Genomic DNA, 23,220 nt, shown 5'->3' on the forward strand with positions numbered 1-23,220 from the left:
ACTAAGAGCAACTGGCTACTTCCTTTTTCAATTACAAAAACACTAACTATGGATGAACTTGAAGATAGGTTCCTAGAAGCCATATCTCCATTTCCAATACCTACAATTGTCAAGTCCTTAAACATCTTTGTGGTCTTGGGTGTTAAGAATCCTGAGTTGAAGGAGGTGATTTCTTAGTAGAAGGCTCGGAACCACTCTTTTTCATGCTCACCATGCATTGCAAAGCTAGCCAAGAAGACATGCTTAACATAAAAAGCCATTTCTAATACACATATGGCCATGGTACAATATATATGGAGACAACACACATGCCAGACACTTATACAAGGAGAGAAACTAAGTGAGGCTTCACAATTGCCATGGACATCAACCCCCTCCTCGCCCCCTCCATGCTAGATCAATTCACAATTTCCCATCGGAAAAACTTGGTTGGCCTTACGTTCACATGAAACATAGACAAATAGCCTTCCCTCGTTGAGTTGGACTGCTAACTCATGGAAGGAAAACCTGTTCGGCCTCCTAAGCAGATTTCCCAATGCTATATCCAGGGGATCTACAACAAATGAAGTGGTTTCCTGTAATGCAAAAAGTTTTTGTGGTGGACATGGCAAGAATTGAACCCTTTGCCCATTGTTCAAGAAGATCATCTCGGTAACCACTTTGCCCACAACTCTCTGTAGACATTGAATGCATGTTATATACAACTTGTGTTGGTTGTCTGCCCTTTGTGAAGATTGGGGTGAACACCTGCATTGGATAAGGGTTGGCCGACCCGGCCATTGTGGGCCAGGCATCATTGGGGACATGTGTGAAGGGCCCTTAAGATCTCGCATAGTGAAAATTTTAAAAATGTAGGCTCGTAACATTCCGGACCTTAGTCACATTGATTGATATGGTCCGGGACCAGATATATATTCCATACATATATATTTAGGTTTGTTGTTGTAGCCCATCGGTAACTAATAAACCCTTTGAACCTTGCCCACAACCCCAAGGAAGCAAGCTGCTGATATGGAGTCTGCCTACTGACAGAAATCTGGGAAAGATGGGTATACACAGAGCTTTCCTCCGCACGAGAAGGTGGGCGTCAAGTTCTGGTACATGGGTTCTCGCCCAGGCGCCTGAAGAGGGCGATTTTGCTAGCAGATTACCCACATTAATCAGAGATTATCACAGTAATCACGTCCATGCCATCAGCAAACTTGGCCATAATGTGGAACAGGAAACTGGATTTGGCGCTAGAACAAGATGTCAGATTTGCGGCAGACTAGCGCCCGCCACGGTTTCACGTCTTACCCTGCTAGCTGAAAACTGGGTTTAATCTTGCTAATCTACTACTAATGCACATTCAGCGCGTTAATGCTTGATCAAATTGAACTGTTGTCAATTCTGAATCATGCTATACTGCGATATTGCAGGAATTAGCTTGCTAGACCCTTGTTAATACATAATGTTTCCCAACTGCATCATCATCTTAAACTGTTGTTAATGCAAAAACTAGCATGCCAAACTTTTAGTCATAATATGTCAATATAGCGCTAGATTTCTTTATGCAATAAGATGTTCGAGTGGTGTTAATGCAGAATCAGCTTGCTACACGGTTGTTAATGTGTAATTATGCTAAATCATTACTAATCCTGTTTAACTACAAATAGTCACCACGATCTGTGCCATTTTGCCAGGGATTCTATGCACGTGGGAGTATTGGGCGTGGTTTTTTTGGCCAGCTTTCACCATCAGCTGGCAAGGTACGGGCATCAACACACTTCTAGGGTAATCAAGTTCATTCTGAATTATCAGGCTGTATTTATCATAGTCACATGGAACGTCGTTCCCGCTTGCTTGGAACGTGGGAACGCCACTTAGCACATGTGGGGAGTGTGGGAACGTCATGGAACGTGTGAGGCAGCTGGTCACACAACTCGCGTTCCGGGATCGGATGTATGTGGGGAGCGTGGAATGGAATGGAATGTCATAACCACTCATTCCTATAGCTATGAAGTTATAGAATGTCCACATTTTCTATCTTGCAATCTCTCTCTCTACTAACTCACTGTACTGTTTAGAGTTTAGACTCTCTCTCTCTCTCTCTCTCTCTCTCTCATGATGACGTCCCATCCCCGTTCCGAGTGCAAGCGTCCCCGTTCTGAAATCGGGCCACGTTCCCGCTCCCGCTCCACGTTCCATGTGACCATGATATTTATATCTTCAATCCGGACTTGTTTTCTGACAATCTCAACAAAAGGCATGAGCATCAGGAGGTGGTTTTTTTCTGCAGGAAAATGAGACTTCTATTAAGTATGAATAGATCCATACAAGAAGAAACATCATTCCAGAATGCAAGGTGTATGTATCCAATCTGGATATAAGAGTCCTGAAAAAGTAGAAAAATTAAAAACTCCAGGTCACACTCCCTTATATAAACAGTGCGCTGTACTTGTGCAGATCTGGAAGGTCCCTGTAACGAGCCTGAATGGTCATAAAAGTGTGTATAATGTCTCCCCAAATGATGCACATGGACTGAATATAATAGGTTGGACCATCTATAGCCGAGCCCTCCATCTGCCAAGCTGAGGCATTAGGAGGCTGTCACTCTTGCCATTGGCAGGGACCTTTTGGATCGTTCGACCTTAAAGCATGTTGAAAAATAAAAGCTCATTTGAAGCGTGTGTAAGTTGTGTGTGTCTGTGTGTGCACCAAGAGTGCGTGCAAAGTGTGTGCTATAGTTTGAATGGTTTGAGCGTGAATGTGGTGGAAAAGTTCATTGGTTGGTGACTAGGATGATAGGGCAAGGTGCGACTAGGATTGAGTGAGGTAAGGAATGAGGTCAAATGAATGATGTAAGCTATGATGTGGAGATAAGGCTTTTTGGCTAAATAATGATGTATTTGGCCTCACTCATTTTGTGTGAGAATTTCATGGAATAGATTTGGTGTGATTTATTGAGTATTACTATCTTGTTGAGCGTCATTTGAGTAAGTGTCTAGTTATCTTAATACTGTCATTATGGAGCTGATTAAGTGGTTTGGTCCATCATAGCTTGGCACTAGATCCATGTTTTTAACATGGTATCAGAGCCATGGCTGTGCATAGTGCTAGGGTTGGTTGATTAGCAAGTTTTTGCATTTAGATTAGGGATTTTATTGGTTCTGTTTCAAATTCTCGGCCTGAAGTGCCGGCATAAAGCCCACCACTGTCTCTTCAAGAGTGGCTTTCAGAGAAGAAATTGATTTTTCTTGGCTGAGATAGCTTTGTGAGTAGCAACCCTACAAGTTTCCAGTCCACGCTGTAGCTGCTACAGCTGAGAGAGAGAGAGAGAGAGAGAGAGAGAGAGAGAGTGGCGGCCTTCCAACAGCTGAGAGCAGCTGCTGCAAGCACTGCCTGTGCAATGAAGAAGAGCAACGAACTAAGCTACAGCAACTGTGCAAGCTTCCTTCGCTAACACCTTTTTCAGCAACAGTAGGCCATGGCTCGTTCCCAATGGCCTCAGCTAATGGTGACAGTCCACAGAAGGGCCTTGCCCACACTTGATTTTCTACACTGCACTCTGGCGACCTACAAGCGGGATTCTCGCAGAGTCGCAGTAAACCATACATTTGGCTGCAACAGAGGCCAGGTGCATCATTAGACTTGAGCACAACAAGAATTCAGTGCAAGGTCTTCAGCTTAAAGTTCCAGCGTTGAGATCCCCTTGGCATAGGGAAACACTTTCTGTCAAAGAAGCTGTAGTTTCTTCCACATATGAGTAACATAGCTCCTCTCTGAGGCAAGTTAGTGCAGCCCATCACAAAATATTCTGATTTAGACTCGATGTAGATGCCTGAAGGGGATTGATAACTTGTGCTTCGGTGCGGATCCTTGAAGAGGTTTTTGACGGTGCCAGGGTCACGGGTGGTTATCAGTTCATGTGAGCATTCCAGGCACATCCATGGTATCGGTGTGAATTCCAGCACATGTGCACACGGGGTATTGAGATGGCAGGCATAATTCCTAGAAGTACAAGAAAGTAGATGGGTGATCTCCAAGTTTACATGTGCATAATGTATTCATCTACGTGTTTGACATGTATTTTATTTGTGTAACATTGTTTTGTTTGCTTGGAAAATGCCTGGTATTTTGTATGTGAATGTCCATAGGGCCAGGGACGCCTGGGCTTCCTTGTGGATGTGTGTGTCATCTCTTTGGGCCTATAGCAGTGGTCTTATGAAGGCCGAAAGATCCTGCAATGAGTGTGGCAAGAAAGGCCACTATTGGAGGAAGTGTCCTAAGCGGACAGGGAAGAGTGCTGATTCCTCAGCCTCAGCTGCAAAGACTCCTGCATTTGTGCACTTAGAGATGATGGACTCCGACGCTTCATCGTCTTCGAGCGAGGAGGCAGTTGGCTTCACCGCGAAGGATACCCGGGAATGGATTCTTGACAGTGGTGCTTCCAGGCACATGACTCCATCCCGTGACTTCTTTTTGGATCTGAAACGGCAGTCAGGTCGCAACTTTATTGGCGACAACTCCACTATTCCGATACATAGTGAGGGCCGGGTGGAGAATATTCCCGACGGCAAGGGGGGCAAGCATGCTTCCCGTGTTCTTTATGTCCCTGCTCTGGGTTTTCATCTTCTGTCAGTGCATGAAGTATGCAAGATTGGCTTTCGGGTGGAATTTGAGGAGCATTCAGTTGCTCTACGGGACAATGAGACTGGCCAGGTTGTTTGGGAAGGTGGTGTGGAGAATGGTATCTACAAGCTCTCTGCACTCTCCTTGTTGATAGGTTCTGCACTCTCCTCGTTGACAGGTTCTTAGGTCGGAGATTTGTGGCACTTTCGTTTTGGCCACTTAAATGTGGATGCACTTCGGCGAGCTTTCCGAGACCAGATGGTGGTTGGCTTGCCAGATGTTGGCAGTAGGCAAGGGCGTTGCAGTTCTTGCATACGTGGTAAGCAGCACAGGGAATCCTTTCCGAAGCAGGCTTCCAGGCAGGCTTCGAAACCATTGGAGTTGATTCACACTGACTTGTGTGGACCTCAGCAGACACCATCTTTGGGAGGATCTCTCTACTTTATGCTGCTTGTTGATGATTATACCAGATTCAAGTGTCTACTTTCTTTCCCAGAAGGACGAAGCTTTTGCACGGTTCAAAGATTGGCACGTGATGGTGGAGAAGGAGTCTGGATTTCAGGTGGAGGTGAATTCTCCTCGACTGTATTTCTCAGATTTTGTGCAAATCATGGCATCAAAAGGGAACTGGCCAATACAGGATCGCCTTCGGAGAATGGAGTTGTAGAACGCAAGAACAGGACTGTGGTGGAGATGGTGAGGACCATGCTGGAGCATCGTGATCTTCCTCGTCCACTTTGGGGAGAGGCTGTGGCAACAGCTGTCCATACTTTCAACCGATCTCCGACGACTTCAGTACCCCATATGACTCCATTTGAGGCATACTTTGGCAGGAAACCTGATGTCTCACACTTCCGTGTTTTTGGGAGTGATGCGTATGTACATATTCCGAAGAAGCAGAGGGGGAAGCTTGACTCCAAGTCCCGCAAGCTTGTATTTGTGGGGTATAATTCTCTTTCCAAGGGATATAGATTGTATGATCCAGATAGGAACGAGATTGTTGTCAGCCGGGATGTGGTCTTTGACGAGCATGTTCCAGTATCCACTGTCGAAGAGCCGCCACTTCTTGGAGATCCAGAGGAGTCTGATGATGATTCCCAGACCATTATTCCAGTTGATCAACCTCAGTCAGTACAGGAGGTTGAGCGTGCAGTTGGAGTAGAGCCCCCGCGACCTCAGGAGGCTCCACGATCTGTTCGAGTACCTAGGTGGACACCCTTCGGGAGTCAGGTGTCACGGAGTTACCCTCCGAGTGGACCACAGAGGACGGCCCTCGAAGATCACACAGAGTCCGAGATAAAAGCAATACAGCGGGTAAACTATGCTTTGATGTCTCGTATTATGCGGGACAAAGAGCCCACTTCCGTCAAGGAAGCCCTTTCACAGGATACTTGGAGGAAAGCCATGCAGGTGGAACTTGATGCCATCGAGAAGAACAACACATGGGAGTTGGTACCGAGGCCGTCGAAACGGTCAGTCATTGGTGTCAAATGGGTCTTTAAGACCAAATATACGTCTGATGTGTCGGTGGACAAACACAAAGCTAGACTTGTGGCTAAAGATTATGCTTAGCGGCCAGGCATCGACTACGAGGATACCTTTGCACCGACAGTACGGATGTCCACAATTCGGACCGTTCTTGCCCTTGCTTCTTCTCAGAGGTGGCACGTGTATAAAATGGATGTAAAATCTGCGTTCCTTAATGGTGACCTGTAGGAGGAGATGTATGTTGAGCAGCCTCCAGGCTTTATTGTTCCAGGATATGAAGGGATGGTTTACAAGTTACGTAAGGCCTTGTATGGTCTTAAGCAGGCTCCCAGGGCTTGGAATCAGAAGATTGATTCCTTCTTTGTTCGGACTGGATTTCAGAGATCGATTGCAGATCCAAACCTGTATCTCTTTCGGGAACGCGGCATGGTCACGATTATCATCCTTTATGTGGATGATCTCATTCTCACTGGCGGTCATGTGGAGCACATTGGAGTGACGAAGGCTGCCTTGTCAAAGGAGTTTGAGATGACCGACTTAGGCTTCTTTTTGGGATTGGAGATCTGGCAGACCCAGAGGGGGTTTTTCGTCTTTCAGGAGCAGTATGTTCATGAGTTGCTTGAGGCCTTTGGGATGGAGAACTGCAAGCCTATTACTTCGCCGATGGACCCGAACACAAAGTTAACCGTTACTGATCCTTGTGAGCCAGTTGATGCCTCGCAGTACCGGAAGTTGGTTGGTTCATTGATCTGGTTGCTGAACACCAGATTGGACTTGAGCTTCTCCGTGGGGCTGTTGAGCTCTTTCATGCAGACGCCATTGAAGTCTCATTGGGACGTAGGATTGCGGGTCTTGCGGTATCTGCAGAGTACGAAGGATCTAGGACTCTTTTACACAAGAGGGGATGGAGTCAGACTCCAAGGTTGGAGTGACTTAGATTGTGGAGGAGATCCAGACACGAGGAGATCTACTTCAGGATACAGTTTTACCCTCGGCTCAGGAGCACAGCAAGAGGCAGCCAACTATTGCCCTCTCTTCGACAGAGGCAGAGTACCAGGCTGCTTGTGGTGCTGCTTGCGAGGTTGTGTGGCTGCGGAGGCTGCTAGGCGAGATTGGGTTTCCACAGAAGGAGCCCACAGTCATCCAGTGCGGTAACCAGAGTTGTATAGCTATTGCTCGGAACCCGGTCTTCCATGCCCGGGCCAAGCACATAGAGATACAGTATCACTTTGTACGTGAGAAGATCTTGGCTGGTGACATCTTGCTACTTTATTGTTCGACGGAGGACAATGCGGCGGACCTCTTCATGAAGTCTCTACCTCAGGCTACGCTCAGGCGGCACTCCAGCTCCCTTGGGTTGATTGCACAGCCAGGAGCTGAGAGGGGGTGTTAGAAGTCATCTCCTGTCTTAATCAGACAATTTTTCCCCATTTTTCCATGGTGTGGATGGATGCCACATGTTGGCAAGAGCCCATGGTGCTGGCCGACTGCACCTCATGTGCTCCTGGTGGTTGGCCGACTGCCTATGCTGCAGTCGTGGAGGCTTTTATGCTGGTTGACCTGGTTTTATACAGTCGTGGAGATATTGTGCTGGCCGACCTGCTTTATGCAGTCGTGGAGAGCCTCTAGCGCTGGCCGACTGCATCCATGGGGCATATAAATAGGCCCCATGCTCCTCACCATTGCATCATTCAGTTTTGTGCGGGATCTTGTGTATAGAGAAGAGTTTACACAAAGCCCTTCGTACTGAGTTTCTGTCAAACCTCTGGAGATGCAGGGCAGACTTAGCCATAATGAAGCCTAGCACTAACGGAAGAAGCAAATGGGAAGAAGCAAATGGAAAGAATTAGTACAGCAAACAAGTAATTGATAGGGCAAATGGGAAGAAGCAAATGGAAAGAATTAGTACAGCAAACAAGTAATTGATAGGGCAAATGCACCGCTAAAGATAGAAAGAATTAGCACAATATCAACTGGCCGCAACTCGGACGAAAACTTCACAACGTGAAATCTGCATGTCCGCTAATACGGCTGAATTATATACCTAGATGAATCCAGGAACATGCCCAAATTCACCTTTTAGGAACGAGCATGTTATATACTCATAAAGCTCTACAATTTGAGTTTCACGTTCAGCGGGCCACATTTCAGCGGGATTTCATTGTCTCCCCTCTCTTAGGGTGTGACATGATCCTCCCGATCTAGTGGTTTAAACAGTATGCACCCATTCCTGATTGGAGGCAGGACACTTTCACCATCATTGAAGGCTTTCCTGAGCCTCTCATGATTCGCGAGGATCAGATCATTCCTGGCATTCCACTCATTTCCCACATAGAGGCCCAAAGAGCGATCAGAAAAGGAGCAGTGTGTGCGTTACTGTATGTCCGCTCTCAGTCTAATACAGTTCAAGTAGCGCCCACAGGGGAGCAGCGGATGGCTGGTCTTTTGTCTCAATACAGCAACATCATGTTGCGAGACGACCTCCTGCCCACTCTCCCACCTAGTAGACTTGAGGACCATCGCATAGAGTTGGTTCCTGGTTCAGAACCTCCCAGCAAGTTTCCCTACCGCCTTTCTAAGGCATTGGAGAGCGAGCTAGAACAGCAGTTACTTTAGTTACTCCAGTCCGGTTTTATCCGACCATCTTCCTCACCATTTGCCGCTCCCATTCTGTTTGTCTAGAAGAAAGATAAGTTTGCACGATTATGTGTGGATTACAGGGTGCTCAACAAGCTAAGAGTGAAGAATAGGTTCCCCATGCCCAGAATAGAGTACATCCTAGAACGACTCAATGGTGCAAACATTTTTTCTAAGATAGATCTTAAGAGTGGCCATCATTTGGTTCAGATCTTCGAAGCCAACATTCCAAAAATGGCCTTTAGGACCGAGCGTGGCCACTACGAATTTGCGGTGATGCCCTTTGGTCTCACCAATGCACCAGTGACATTCAACAAAATGATGTCTCGGGTTTTCGGGATCTCATTGGCAAATGCGTTTCATCTTCTTAGATCACATTCTTATCTTCTCAGGGACTGCAGAGCAACATGAGCGAGATTTGGCACAGGTTTTGTAACTCTTGCAGGACAATGAGTTGTTTATCAATGCCAAGAAGAGTGAATTTGGAGTACAAGAAATCCATTACCTGATGACGTTAGTGGGGATGTCATAGTATCTAGTCCATACTATGCATAATGGAGTTGATAGTTATATAGTCTTGTGGGTTGACTACCATGAGTATATAACATGCATGTTCCTAAAAGGTGAATTTGGGCATGTTCTTGGATTCATCTAGGTATATACATAATGTGCGTACGTAGACTAGGGGTAAACCCGTCCACATCCAAATGATAAGGAACCAAGGTACAACTCATCTTGTAGCCAACTGTAGAGAGATGGCATCCTCAGAACTGCCCATGTTGAAGAGGACAATGAACTGTTGTCCCTTTGAAGCGCCATAGGCATGGATGAGAGCCTTGTCTTGCCCTCAACCTCACCCTCACCCTCCTGGTTATCATCAAATACCACTGGTGGCACTGAATTCAATGAGGGTAAAAGCTGAACGACATTCGATACTGATGGCGGAGGTGTGGATGATTCTACGGTGGCTACTGTGGAAGTGGATGCCTTAGCAGACTTTTCAGCCTGGAATTTAGGACAATCTTTCTTCCCGTGTGACACCATGTCTGTTCAGCAGGTTGGAGATAACCTCCAGTTATGCCCTCCTTAGCTTTTTCCTCAAGAGTCTTCTTGGGCGTAGAATCTTTCTTATGGCCCGATTGACCGAAGAATTTTTCTTTTGGTCCTTTTGGTCTTTGCTGTTCTGAGCATAGTTACCAGGGGACGGGGACGGGGACGGGGACGGCTAAAGGTAGGGAACGGGGACGGGGGGTGGGGACGGCACTCAAAATTGTTAATTTTAGAGGAGTAAAGAATCAAGATTAATCAATCAATAACAACAAGCTTTCTAACTCCAAAAGTTATGAATCATGATACACATTACATTTAAAATTAAATTACGCTACGAGGTGCAAGAGTCAAGAGTCAAGACTTGCAAAGTCGGAAAAGAAAGACTTTAAAGTTGATAACATTAAATAGATATACTCAAAAGATGTTGGGACCTAGGCGATACAAAATATAAGTCACTCGCTCTCATACTCTGCGCTCCCAATAAGAGAGGTGCTAGCCTCATGATCATGAGTGCGTGAAGTGTGGATGGGGGTTGTGTCATCCGATGAAGGCTCATGATGAGAACCATCTGTCCCACCCTCCTGTGCAATAGTTGTAGCTGCCTCCTCTTGTTCCATCTCCCACTGTGTAAAAGTATCGGCATTGCATCTTGCACTCTTGCCAAGCATGCGCAAGTTTGCGCTAATGAAGACAAGATCATTAGCTCTTTCCACCCCAAGCCGATTTCTTTTCTTTGATGAAATGTGACTGTAGGAGGACCATAATTGCTCTAGGCAAGAAGAGCTAACGGACTGGCTCAAGATCCGGATCGCCAACTGTTGTAGCTCTGGTCCATCTGATCCGAAGTCCTCCCACCAGAATGCTGCACCAACCTTGAATCTGTCCTGCTGTGCATCTGCAAATCCATATGAGCCTTCATTGATGGATGGATGACAAAGGGACTTCGGGAAAAGATTGGGATGATAACAGTCATCCAAGAACAGGTTGGAATCCCGTCATCAAGTTTAGCAGAGGGGGATGTCATGTGCATGAAAGATGCCATGGACATTCTCAGGTGTTGGTCCAGAAGAGGCAGCCAGATAAAGAGTATGAACCAGATAGAGCTAGGACTTGGGGCACAAGGTGCAGTATTGGACTGGAGAAGGACAAAGATGCACTGTCGGCTGCATGGCAGAGCTGTCGGCTGATCCAGATAGGACTCCAGGAGCTGTCGCCTGAGGTGGCTTCAGGCGCATAGGCTTTTTTAGATTTTATGATTTATTTTGTCCAATGGGCTGGCCGACTGCTGGTCGGCCAGCAGTCCCAGCCAGTAGTCCAAGAAGTCCAAGAGGGTACAAAAGGCAAAGTGTGCTCATAGTTTTATTCATTTAACTCACTTAGGAGTTGGGTCCTTAGGGTCCCAGTTAGGGACAGATTTTGGTGATGTTCACCTTTTCCAAGAGGGCAGCCAAGGGCTGTAGATTAGGAGTACCTTTTTGTACTATATAAATATACTGAATTTCCAGCATATCTCTCTCTCTACTCTCTCTTCTTATCTGCGTTTTGCATCAGCATGTTTTCCAGGAGTGTTTAGGGCTGAAAGAAGACCCCAAGAGCTTCCGCGTGTTACATCCAACCAGACCCTTTTTATGAAAATGTGAATAAGAGTTGGAGTTGTTTGGGCATGTTTGAGCCAATGTGAGTACGATATTGGGATTCAAGAGACTGGTGAACATGTGGGTGAATGTGAGAAGCATTGTACTCCTCGTGGAGACCAGCCCCTGAGCATTATGTAGACCTGCAACTGGCTGCCGTGGAGACTTGGGATGTAGGAAGGGCTTCTTGTGTATGTTTGGTGGGAAGGCTGGCATTGAGGAGGGTATCGACTTTTCATCTCTACAAGGTTTCAAACTTTAGTCTCCTGATACTATTGAAAGAGCCCATCTAAGTAGGCTGAGGAGTTTTTTTATATAAATTTTTTTTAATAGGCTTGGGTACACTTGCTTATATTGAAAAGTCAGCTCCTAAAATTGTGAAGACTTTTTTGGGTTAATTATTGATAATCTTGGTTTAGAGATTTTTTTGGGGGTCTTTTTAAGGTTATGTAAGAGTCATCTTAGGTGGACTGTTTATGATTCTACTAGACAGTGCATTATTGCAGCCTTCTGGGGTCAAAATGCTTGGGGCTATTTGCTGCAGGGCTCACATGAATCAAGCCAGCATGGGAATGCGTGTGCAATCCACTATACAGCAACATTACAGACAAGGCCTAAGCCAAGTCCAGCAGGCAAACCCAAGCCAACTCCTGGTGTCAAGAGGGATAAGAAGCAATTGAAGCCACCACCTGTTGATAAACCTTACATTCCACCTCCCACCAACTTGGTGCGAACAGGCTCTACCGTCAAAGTTGTGAAGATTCATAATGGGATGACTGTGAAACAGCTGGCTGAGCAGATGGGCCAGAGAGTGGAATCAGTGCAAGGATTGCTAACAGGGCATGGAGAGGTGGTCAACAGTGCAATGGATATTATTAAAATTGATGCTGCTGAGTTGGTTGCCTATGTAAGTTTTTTTTTAATTTAAATTTTTTGACTGTGTATAGTACAAGTGTCAATTTTTTTGCTTACTTGTAAATGGGCCTGGTTTTTGTGTCCTCCCCAGTAGTTATTGTCTGCTAACCCAGTAACTGGTTGCTGATTCTTAAAAAAAAAGTGCTAATCCAAAAGCCCACGTTGACTTAATATGAAACTGGGGTTGGGAAAGAGGGGGAGGGGGTTGGGGTGCAGCGGGTTTCAGTGATTTGACAACTAGGATTATGCCCACAATGATCTGATGCTGGAGCACTGTCGAGGCTATCTAGACTGTACAACAAACCTTGTGTTACTACACTGTTTTTCTTACCTTTTATTATTCCTTTCTCCAGCATCTTCAATCTTTTGATCTCTTTGTCTTCATCAGCCACAATCAATTGGTTTTAGTGCATGTTGTAGTGCTTCAGCCCTCACACTCGTGTTTTCTTCTCTGAGTGCTGTTCTCTCTTGATGTATGTGGGCAAGTGTAAGACGACTGGTCAGGTATGTGTTCTGAGTCAGCCAGAGGACCCACCAGCCGGGGGGAGGCGCCTAGGAGAGAGGGCAAATGGAAGCGAGAGGAGGTGGCGAAGGCGGCCTGGGCAGGCAAGGCACGGGAGGCTGAGCACACAGATGGGAGGAAGGAGAAGGGAGCATGGACGGGCGAGGAGAGGAGTCCTGGGAGGGTTTTTTGGGGGGTGTGTTGGGGGGGTGGGGGCTGAAGGAGAGGGTGCAGAAGGTTCGCTGATCATGAAAGGGAGCTCTAGCTTGACTCCACTCTCTTGCACTATTTCGTTGTTACAAGTTTAGAGCGGGATTCTTGTGTGAATGATTGTATGTTTTGCAAGTCTTTGGCTGTTCATATCTCTCTGGTCACACTTTCACTGCACCAGTAATCTTATGTGGAAATCCAGACAGAGTGATTGCTGCATGCTTTGTCAGATGAGTGCTAAGAGCAGAAGACTTAAACACACGATTAACGCTAAGCAAACTAGGGATGGAACACCTAATTTGCATGCAAGCTAATGCTACATGCAAGACTCATCCAAGTCTATGCAAGACCTGGATGCAAAAACCCTAATACACGTATATCTAATGCAATATAGCTGTTGCAAACCCTAAATGCAGCTAATGCAATATGGGCTGAAAACACAAACCCCAATATGTGAATCTGGTTGAAGCACCTAACTCACATGCAAAAATCTCCTCTAGGTGACATAACACACATGCAAAAATTGGTAGCAAAGGCAAAAACGCAAACCCTAATCTGCGTAGTAGGAGAAACTTAGATGCTGTGATGCCAAGGTCACATGAGTATGCATTGACATTGGTGTGATTGAATTGGATCTAGACACTTTTGATTCTCTAATACCAATGTCACATTTGTGCTAACTACAGAAGACTTAGACACGATTAATGCTAAGCAAATTAGGATAACGATAATTCAAATGATCTAGCAAACAGAAAGGGGAGAGCTGTAGACAAGAGATGTCGCCCTAATCTATTGTAAAGATGTACTCCACTTGTGCATGCTCTAACACACACGAGATCTGCCGGTTCATGCTGATTCATAGCTTTTTCTGTTGACCAGTTGCCCTAGGAACATTCACCTTATAAGAAAGAGCAATTTATAACCTTATGGCAAAGTACCCCACATATTATTTATGCATATTTTGGGGGACTACCCGGGCAGAGAACCCTTGACTCTCACACACATAAAATGTGAAATAGATATTTTGGAAGTTTCAAAAACTTCCCGATGAAGTTTTGAAGCGGTATGATCGTTATCGGCGACGTTTCCATGGTACAATGTCTTGGGACTCGTGCTCATATAATGACAATGATGAAATAATTATTGTAGAAGCTTGTGCTCATGTCGTGGAAGCATTCGAAGAAGCACAATAAAGATTCATGAAGCCCAAAAACACCTACCTTTTGTTCCCCATGTGAACAACTCTTAAGAAGACTTCCAAATAACCTTGGCTCTGCAACCCTATCTCTGAATGCCCAAGAATGACCTTTGACCTGTCTTTATAGGAAACTGATGGCAAGTTGGATCCAAGTTGGCTGTCCATTTTCATGTCATAAAACATCATCGAAAAGGTCATAAACCATGTTTATATTGTGCTCCGAACCATTGGTGCATGTCCTCGGCAACTCTGGGAGCCTTTAGGGCCATCAGTCCATACGACTCCTCGAACCTTGATGTCCACATGGCACGTTGTCACATGCACCCTGCACTGGGGTACACAGTGACACACTGGCATGATCATAAGTGCAACATTTATACAGAAGTAGAACCTTTTTTAGGATTATTTGTCGTACACGGTGACCCCATTGTGAGCCCTCAGTCCATGGACAGTTAGGCACGAGCTATGTAGGTCAGTCTTTGAGCCTTAGAGGTCAGTCAAGTGTCAGTCACTTGGAGAATGCATCATACAGAAGCATGTTGTTGTTAGCCTTAGCCTTAGATGCATGTAAGCATGTTTAGGTTCATTACCCAGCCCTAAGGCCAGCCCCAAGGCAGCCCAACTTGGGCTAGCCTTACAAAGGGCAACCATTCCTTTGCCATGCAGTCGGCCAAGCCCCTTTGGTGGCTTTTGTGCCGAGTCGGCCAGTCGGCCAGCAGCCAACCAGGCATACAGCCCGACCAGCACTTTGGGCAGCCTACATGTGTTTTGCAGCACCCGACGAGGCATTAAATGCTGCCAATTGGCATTATTCAGTCGTGGGAAACATTTACAGCAGCCGACTGAGTATAAAGGTCAGTCGTGGGATTCTACATCAGCCGACAGCCCTCTTAGGCAGCCGACTGCAGTCCAGAGGCAGTATAAAACAGGGCCTCAGTCCCACATCATTAATATTCAGGTATTCAGCAAAGTAGGGAAAGTTTGTAGCATCCAGTCGACTCTAGGCTAAGTAAGGAAGCTCCTCTTCTGATTCAGCCAGCATATGTACAGTCCTACAGCTATCTGGACTGGCATCAGTGGCCAGAAGAGCCTTCAGCAGAGCCATGGACTAGGTGGATACTAAGCCGACATATGGTCTTCCTCGTCCTTGCGTTGGGCATTCATATCACTTGTACTCAGCATTGTACAACATTCTCCAAAAAATAATATAAGAAAATACTCCTGCTTGCAGGGGGGGCCCTTCAATGGGTATTGGGACCCAATAGTGTGTCGTCTTCTACATTCTCATTCTCTTCTCTCTCTCTACTCTCTAGAGTTGATGCTAAAGATTCTCACGACATGAAGGTATAAAGAAGGCCCTGTTGTGCGTTATCACGACTAAGCTCAATGCATGTAACATTGGTATCAAAGCATCACGCTAGTAAGCCAACTCGGCTACCTAAAGAAGTGAGAGCATTTGGTGGATGGTTAAATTGCAGTCCGGAAAAAATGCTAGGCCTCCACCATGTCGGGAGAGACATCACATCCAGAAGAAAGCCAGCAAGAAGGATGGAGACACACAGCTTCCAAACAGAAAAAACGCTTCTGCCAAGCACAGAAGAGCTCCTGAGAATAATGATGGAGCAATTAAATTCTCTGAAGATGTAGCTTGCCACCGAAAAAGAGAAGCCCAAAGAAGGCATCTCACATATGGCACAGGTCCTTTTACATATGGAGGAACAAAGAAGAAAAGATGAAGACCGACGTGAAGAACAAAGAAGAAAAGATGAAGAAGCAAAAAGAAAAGTAGAAGAAGAAAAAGAATTGAGACGTGCGGAGGAACAAAGGGATAGGGAAGCCACACACAAATATGAGGAAGACCAACGCAGCAGAGAGAAAGCCGACCGAGAGTTCCAACAAAGACTCGATTGGGAGGCTGTGTAAATCTAGCATCAACAAACGATGGCACAAATTCTAGTGGCTCTCCCTTAGCAGGCTCCGAATTCCTCGTCCTCCATTGCCCCTACCACCACCGTCATATGAATCTCTCCAAATTTTAGTAAATATGATGGTAAGTGTGTTTCACACCTCCACCATCAGCCTCAAATGCCGATCAGCTTTTTTGCCCTCTTTGAATTCAGTGCCACTGATGGTATTTGATGATAAGCAGGAGGGTGAGGTTGAGGGAAAGACAAAGGCTCTCATGCGTGCCTATGGCACTGTAAAGGGACAACAGTTGATTGTCCTCTTTGACATGGGCAGTTCTGAGGATGCCATCTCTCCGCAGTAGGCTACCAAGATGAGTTGTACCTTGGTTCCTTATCATTTAGATGTCGACGGGTTTACCCTTGGTCTACTTACACACATCACTCATGAAGCTCAACAATTTGAGTTTCTGGTTCAACGGGGCACATTTCAGGGAGATTTCATTGTCTCCCCTCTAATAGGGTGTGACATGATCCTCGGGATCCAGTGGTTTAGACAGTATGCATCCATTCTTGATTGGAGACAGGACACTTTCATTCTTGTTGAAGGCTTTCCTGAGCCTCTCATGATTCGTGGGGATCAGAGCATTCCTGGCAGTCCACTCATTCAGGCCCAACGAGTCATCCGAAAAGGAGCAGAGTGTGCGTTGCTATATGTCCGCCCTCAGTCTAATGCAGCTCAAGTAGCACCCACAGGGAGCAGATGGTTGGTCTTTTGTCTCAATACAGCAACATCATGCTGCGAGACGACCTCCCACCCAGTAGACCTGAGGACCATCGCATAGAGTTGGTTCTTGGTTCAAAACCTCCAAGCAAGTTCCCCTAACGCCTTTCTAAGGCCTTGGAGAGCACTTATGTGTGGATTACAGGGCGCTCAATAAGCTAACAGTGAAGAATAGATTCCCCATGCCCAGAATAGAGTACATCCTTGAACGACTCAATGGTGCAAAGATTTTCTCTAAGATTGATCTTAAGAGTGGCTACCATTAGGTTCGGATCTTCGAGGCCGACATTCCAAAAACGGCCTTTAGGACCGAGTGTGGCCACTATGAATTTGTGGTGATGCCATTTGGCCTCACCAATACACCTGCGTTGTTCAACAAAATGATGTCTCGGGTTTTTCGGGATCTCATTGACAAATGTGTCTTCATCTTCTTAGACGACTTTCTTATCTTCTCAGGGACTGCTGCAGAGCATGAGCGAGATGTGGCACAGGTTTTGCAACTCTTGCAAGACAATGAGTTGTTTATCAATGCCAAGAAGAGTGAGTTGAGTTTGGAGTACAGGAAATCCATTACTCGGGATACATCATCAGTTCATCAAGTATTAGCTTGGACCTTGAAAAGGCACATGCCATTTGTTCCCACCACCACAGCCTAGGAAATCCGCTCATTTGTGGGTCTTTGTCAGGCCTACAACACCCACATGGACAAGTTTTTTGACCTTGCAGCACCTCTTACTGACTTGTTCAAGCACGTGAAGGCTCGTTGTCAGAAAGTGTCTGTCACAGGCAAGGCTCTAGAGGCATTCCAAGCAATGAAGAAAGTTACCTTTGGGTCACAAGTTCTGAAGTTGGCATCATGGGATGATCCTTTCGAGGTGATTACTGATGCCAGTAACCTTGCCATTGGAGTTATTTTACAACAAGATGGTAGGCCAATGGCTTATTATAGCCGCAAGTTGAATAGCACCGAAAAGAATTATTCGATGTATGACAAGGAGCTCTTGGGGATGATGACCGCTCTTAAGCATTGGAAGCACTTTCTTTGCGGGAGGGACTTCACAGTTAAGACAGATCACTAGGCACTTAAATGGTTGCAAGCCATGCCTAGTGCCCAATGAAGTGATAGGCAGTCCAGGTGGAGTCAATTGTTCCAACAATTTGGGGAAATGATTGAATACGTCCCGGGCAAAAATAATCCCGTTGTCGATGCTCTTAGTTGAAAGGGCACTATTCAAACATTGTAGGAGTCCACTGTGCTAGAAATTCAAGGCAAAGACTTAGACAGTATGAAGGCACAATATCCGGATTCGGAAGAGTTCGGGACTTAATTTTAGTTCGCTCTCGATTCAAAACCAAGCCACTACAATATATGGGATGGTTGGTTGTTTTTCAAGAACCATCTTTGTGTACTCAAAGAAAAGCGCCAAGTCCTTCTCCATGATGCCCATGATTCTCTTGTTGGGGGTCATAGGGGTATCAACAGTACCTTTGAGAAGTTAGAGAAGTCATTCTATTGGCCTAAGATGCGACGGGATGTCTACCAACATGTCCAATCATGCCAGATATGTCAGAAAGTGAAAGTTCCTCATACCAAATAGACAGGGTTGCTTCAGCCTTTGCCTATTCCTGAGGGACCTTTTCACGACATAAGTATGGACTTCGTAGGTCCTCTTCCTGCCTCAACCGGGTCTAGAAACACCCAGTGTATGGCGATTGTTGACAGATTCAGTAAGTTTTGCATGCTTATTCCATGCAAGCAGACAACCAGAGCCAAGGACATAGCTCGCTTGTTCATTTGGTTTTGGTATCCCATTGGTGGTTTGCCACGGACTATCACATCAGATAGAGATCCAAAATTCACGTCCCATTTTTAGAGAGCATTGTTTGACAATTTTGGGACTAAGTTGTAGTGGTCCAGCACATTCCATCTTTAAACAGATGGCCAACAGAAATTTACAATCAATTGGTCGTTGACGTTCTCAAATCATACTGCCATGATGAACAGTCGAAATGGGAACAATATCTTCCTTTTGTTCAGACAATACTCAACTATACGCACTCATCAAGTATTGGCCAGATGCCATATGAGGCAGCATTTGGTCGCCGGTTCTCATCTGTTTTGACAAGACAGGTGTCACCATCTCTTGAGGCCAATAAAACCACCGAGATATTCTTAGAGATCATGGAGTCAGTAAAGGAGCGCTTTGCCAAGGCTTAGGAAGCATATACCCAGTAAGCCAACAAATCCAGGCAAGATGTCAACTTTAAGGAAAGGGATTGGGCTTATCTCTGCATCATGAAACAATGGCTAAAGCAAGTGGGCAAGCGTTGCCCCAAACTATCATTCCGAAGTTTCGGCCCATTTCCAGTCATTCAAAAGTTAAGTGATGTCTCTTTAAAGTTAAAGTTGCCGGAAAGTTGGACTATGCACAATGTCTTTCATGTTTCTTGGTTGAAGCCATATGTAGGTCCAGCATTGCAGGATATATCAGAAGAGCAACAACCAGATATGATTGACAAAGCTGAAGTCATAGAGCCAGAATAGATTCTCCTCCACAGATGGAAGCATGCATCCGGTCATAGAATACAACAGTTACAACATAGAAGTTTAAAGACTAAGGAACCCATGAAGCAGTTTGGCTAGATGGAGAGTTCTGTCAGGAGTACCCCTGGTTGTTGGTGGATTACTTGGAAGCCCTGAATGTGCCGCCAAGTTAAGGAGGGAATGTCATGTGCACCTTGCATTGGGGTACATAGTGACACATTGGCATGATCATTAGTGCAGCATTTTTATAGAAGCAGAACCTTTTTTAGGATTATTTGTTGTACGCCGTGACCCCATTGTAAGCCCTCAGTCCAGGGATAGTCAGCACCCGACCAGGCATCACATGTTGCCAACTGGCATTATTCAGTCGTGGGAAACATTTACAGCAGCCGACTGAGCATTAAGGTCAATCGTGGGATTTTACATCAGCAGACAGCCCTCTAAGGCAGCCGACTGCAGTCTAGAGGCAGTATAAAACAGGGCCTCAGTCCCACATCATTAATATTCATGTATTCAGCAAAGTAGATAAAGTTTGCAGCATCCAGTCGACTCCAGGCCAAGTAAAGAAGCTCCTCTTCTCATTCAGCGAGCATATGTGCAGTCCTACAGCTATCTGGACTAGCATCAGTGGTGGCCAGAAGAGTCTTCATCAGAGCCTTGGACTAGGTGGATACTCAGGTCCTTGCGTTGGGCATTCATATCACTTGTACTCAGCATTGTACAACATTCTCCAAAGAATAATATAAGCAAATACTCCTGCTTGCAAGGGGGCAGGGGGGGGGGGGGGGTTGCTTCGGTGGGTATTGGGAAATTGGGACCCAACACTGTGTCGTCTTCTACATTCTCATTCTCTTCTCTCTCTCTACTTTCTAAAGTTGACGGTAAAGATTCTCACCACATAAAGGTATAAAAAAGGCCCTGTTGTGTGTTATCACGATCAAGCTCAGTGCATGTAACACACGCACATGGGTGATGCACATGACATCCTTGGGATTGGTGGTAATGGAATTCTCAAATGCACAAAGATCCCAGCTGAAGACAAAGCAAAAATGAGTGGGAGGCTTCACTTTTGTCTTCTCCCTCAAAGGTACAATGGAAGAGTACCTCTACTATGTGTGCATCACACACTCGTGTGTGCTTGGGCACTGTGGTAGGTGCTATGGTATGTGCTAAAGGTGGTCGTCTTGACTGCAACTCTCACCAATTTCCTAGTTCCAACATCTACAAGGAATGTATTTTATGGTTCTTCACATAGGGCTGCTTCAAATGCTCTCATGAAGCCCAAAGCAAGGAAATCTAGACTTAATACCTTGTGGCATCCATGGAGGAAGGCACAAGTGTTTTTTGCAAAGGCCCAATTCATAATTTAGTGCAGCTCGCTCCTCTTTTTGAAATAGATGTTGGCTGAAATTGCAGCAGTTGTAGCCTCCTACACTCCACCTAATTAGGATGCATTGAGGGAGAGATTGCTGGAGGATGAGATACTTTCACCAGTGAAGCGATTGTCCCTATGAAGAAAAACTGGAGTACCAATGAGATGTCTTTGATGGAAGATGGATCAAGTGATGCATGAAGCCACTCTCTTGTTCTTGCAGGTGTGGAAGCAAGACATTGTACATAAAGTCAACTCAGTGTGGGTTTAGGCAAAAGACAAGCCTAGTGTTATGTGAGATGTGGAGTGAGATAGTAGAATATGTGGGGCACATGATGTGCAGATTGTTTCCGATTTGGAGAGCACCAACAAGGGAGCAGGGGCCCTATTGAAAGACATTTCCATAGATCATGTTACATGTGGAAGCTTGAAGGAACTTTCACTTGTTGCTGAAGAAACCCTAACCCTAAGCCTAACAGAGCAGGTGGGCGAAACCCTAACCCTTAATAGCTCTGATACCAATGTTGGGGTTGGGGAGAGCTTGCCTACACACCACCACACACACACACACACACACTAAGCTTGAACAACACACGTGAGAGAGCTAGTTGCTGGAATGTACTCTAATGATAATTAATGTACAAAAGTACAATGAGTACAAAAATATAGCCTAGGGCAAAGTACCCAACACACATAAGTGTGTTCACACAGGGAAAAAACCTGTGTCCAGCCATAGGGAAAAAGTGCCCGTGAGTAAGCTGTGTTCACACCTGAACTAGCCGGGAGTGGTCATGACCAACAGATCCATGTGCAGTGGGTGTAGAGGTTGAGAATATCTAACCAAATAATCCGGTTGGTGTCCTCATGAGAGCCGGAGAAAAGGGGAGTCCAAACTGTATTGAAGGGGTGGGAAGCGGTCCATGCGGCTGAGAACCACGTGGTAACTTGGGCATACCATACTTGAGGGTGGCCCTCCGAGTGGTAGCTATCTTGAGGACTCCAAGGCAAGCCTTGGGTACGTGTGGGGAGTCATGTGACTGATGCGATGGAGGTACGTGACTCTTTGGAAGAGTGCATTCACTACCATTAGGGCTGGAGCAAACTCTGCCTAGATAATCTGATGTGGGACTAATGGTTTGCTAAAATGAAATGAAAAGAAGATCCACGTACTACGTGGTCCTCCCATGTACATGCGGTACTGAAAATCTCAGAGCAAGATGGTGAGAGATACTCGAGGAGTGTGTCCCGGCTCTCCTCATCCAATGATAGTACCATCCTCCTCCATAATCGACCATAGAGCCGCGATGGTGTCCCCTGCCCAGAAATGTTGCGATAAGGCGGAGCTTATATGTGTAACAATGTGTGAACAGCCCTTGAAAAGGCTGGTAGTGTGTGTGTGTGTATGTGTGTTTGCGTGTGAACCATCGCTTAGGAGGGTGGATAAGCATGCATTAAATAAGGGGCAAATGGTTTGGTGTGAGAAAGGCCAATATAACAAGGGCTTGTACTTCATTTTATATCATCAATCAAATTAGTACATTAAGTCCGGCAATCTCTCTTTCATATCGTGAGCTTGTCACATCTCTCTACTTTCTCTCTTTGCCCGTCATCTCCACCATGGTGGTTTTCCGCCTGCCATAACCTTCCCTTGGGAACTGCAAGTGGTTTTCCACCCGCCATAACCTTCCCTTGGGAACTGCAATTGTTATTAGAGCTGAGTGGTTGCTGTACACAGGCTGCTTTGACCAGTTTGTGCCAGCATCAGCACCAGCTCTTCAACCAGTTCCCGCCTTTGCTTGACCTACGCCGCCCTTGCTCCTCCCCACCACCCCTTTTCGCCGCCAGCCCGGCGGACTTCATGATAGCATGCCAGCGGGGCTGAGTGGTGCTCGGCTGCTCCGTTGACTGGGCAGACCGGGCCGGCTGAGCCGCCCAGCCTTCTGGTGTCGCTAGCCCCACAGGGCCCTTACCTCATGTTGCCCATTTTCGCCTCTTCGCCCGAGGTTTCCTTCCTCGCCGTCCCACTTCGCCTCGTCACGTGTGGTTTCCTTGCCGTCCCACTTCGCCTCGTCACGTGTGGTTTCCTTGCCGTCCCACTTCCGCTTTGCTGCCTGTTTCTCCCGCAACTTCCTCTATGCGCCAGCTTCTTCCACCACTTCCTCTCTACGCCGGCCTGTGCACCGATTGCCCACCACCTGCCTGGAAACCAGCTGCTCTTCACCTTCACGTCCTTGCTTGTGTGCATCCCCCTCATGTTGTCCAGCACTGCTGCGTTGCCCTAACCTCTTCGCCACCAGTAGCAGCTCGATGTTACAATCTGATGCCATCAATACAGAAATCAGCCTTCTACAGAAAAATTAGAGCCTCTAC

At 46.1% G+C, this 23,220-nt stretch overlaps 1 protein-coding gene across 1 annotated transcript in view; it reads left to right on the plus strand.

Annotated features, from left to right (window-relative positions):
• The first annotated feature begins 892 nt into the window (after positions 1 to 892).
• The window catches only part of LOC147615483 (Translation initiation factor 2, small GTP-binding protein), a 37,291-nt gene continuing 14,963 nt past the window's right edge, over positions 893 to 23,220 (plus strand). The window contains exons 1-3 of the mRNA XM_086779575.1: positions 893 to 1,282; positions 1,683 to 1,748; positions 11,965 to 12,327. Coding sequence (XP_086635701.1) covers positions 1,046 to 1,282; positions 1,683 to 1,748; positions 11,965 to 12,327 — 666 coding nt within the window. The 5' untranslated portion in view covers positions 893 to 1,045. The remainder of the gene's footprint in view (positions 1,283 to 1,682; positions 1,749 to 11,964; positions 12,328 to 23,220) is intronic.

The sequence above is a fragment of the Cibotium barometz genome, chromosome 40 (genome assembly GCF_041138505.1).
Source record: "Cibotium barometz isolate CiBa-2024 chromosome 40, ASM4113850v1, whole genome shotgun sequence".
Classification (NCBI taxonomy): Eukaryota; Viridiplantae; Streptophyta; class Polypodiopsida; order Cyatheales; family Cibotiaceae; genus Cibotium; species Cibotium barometz.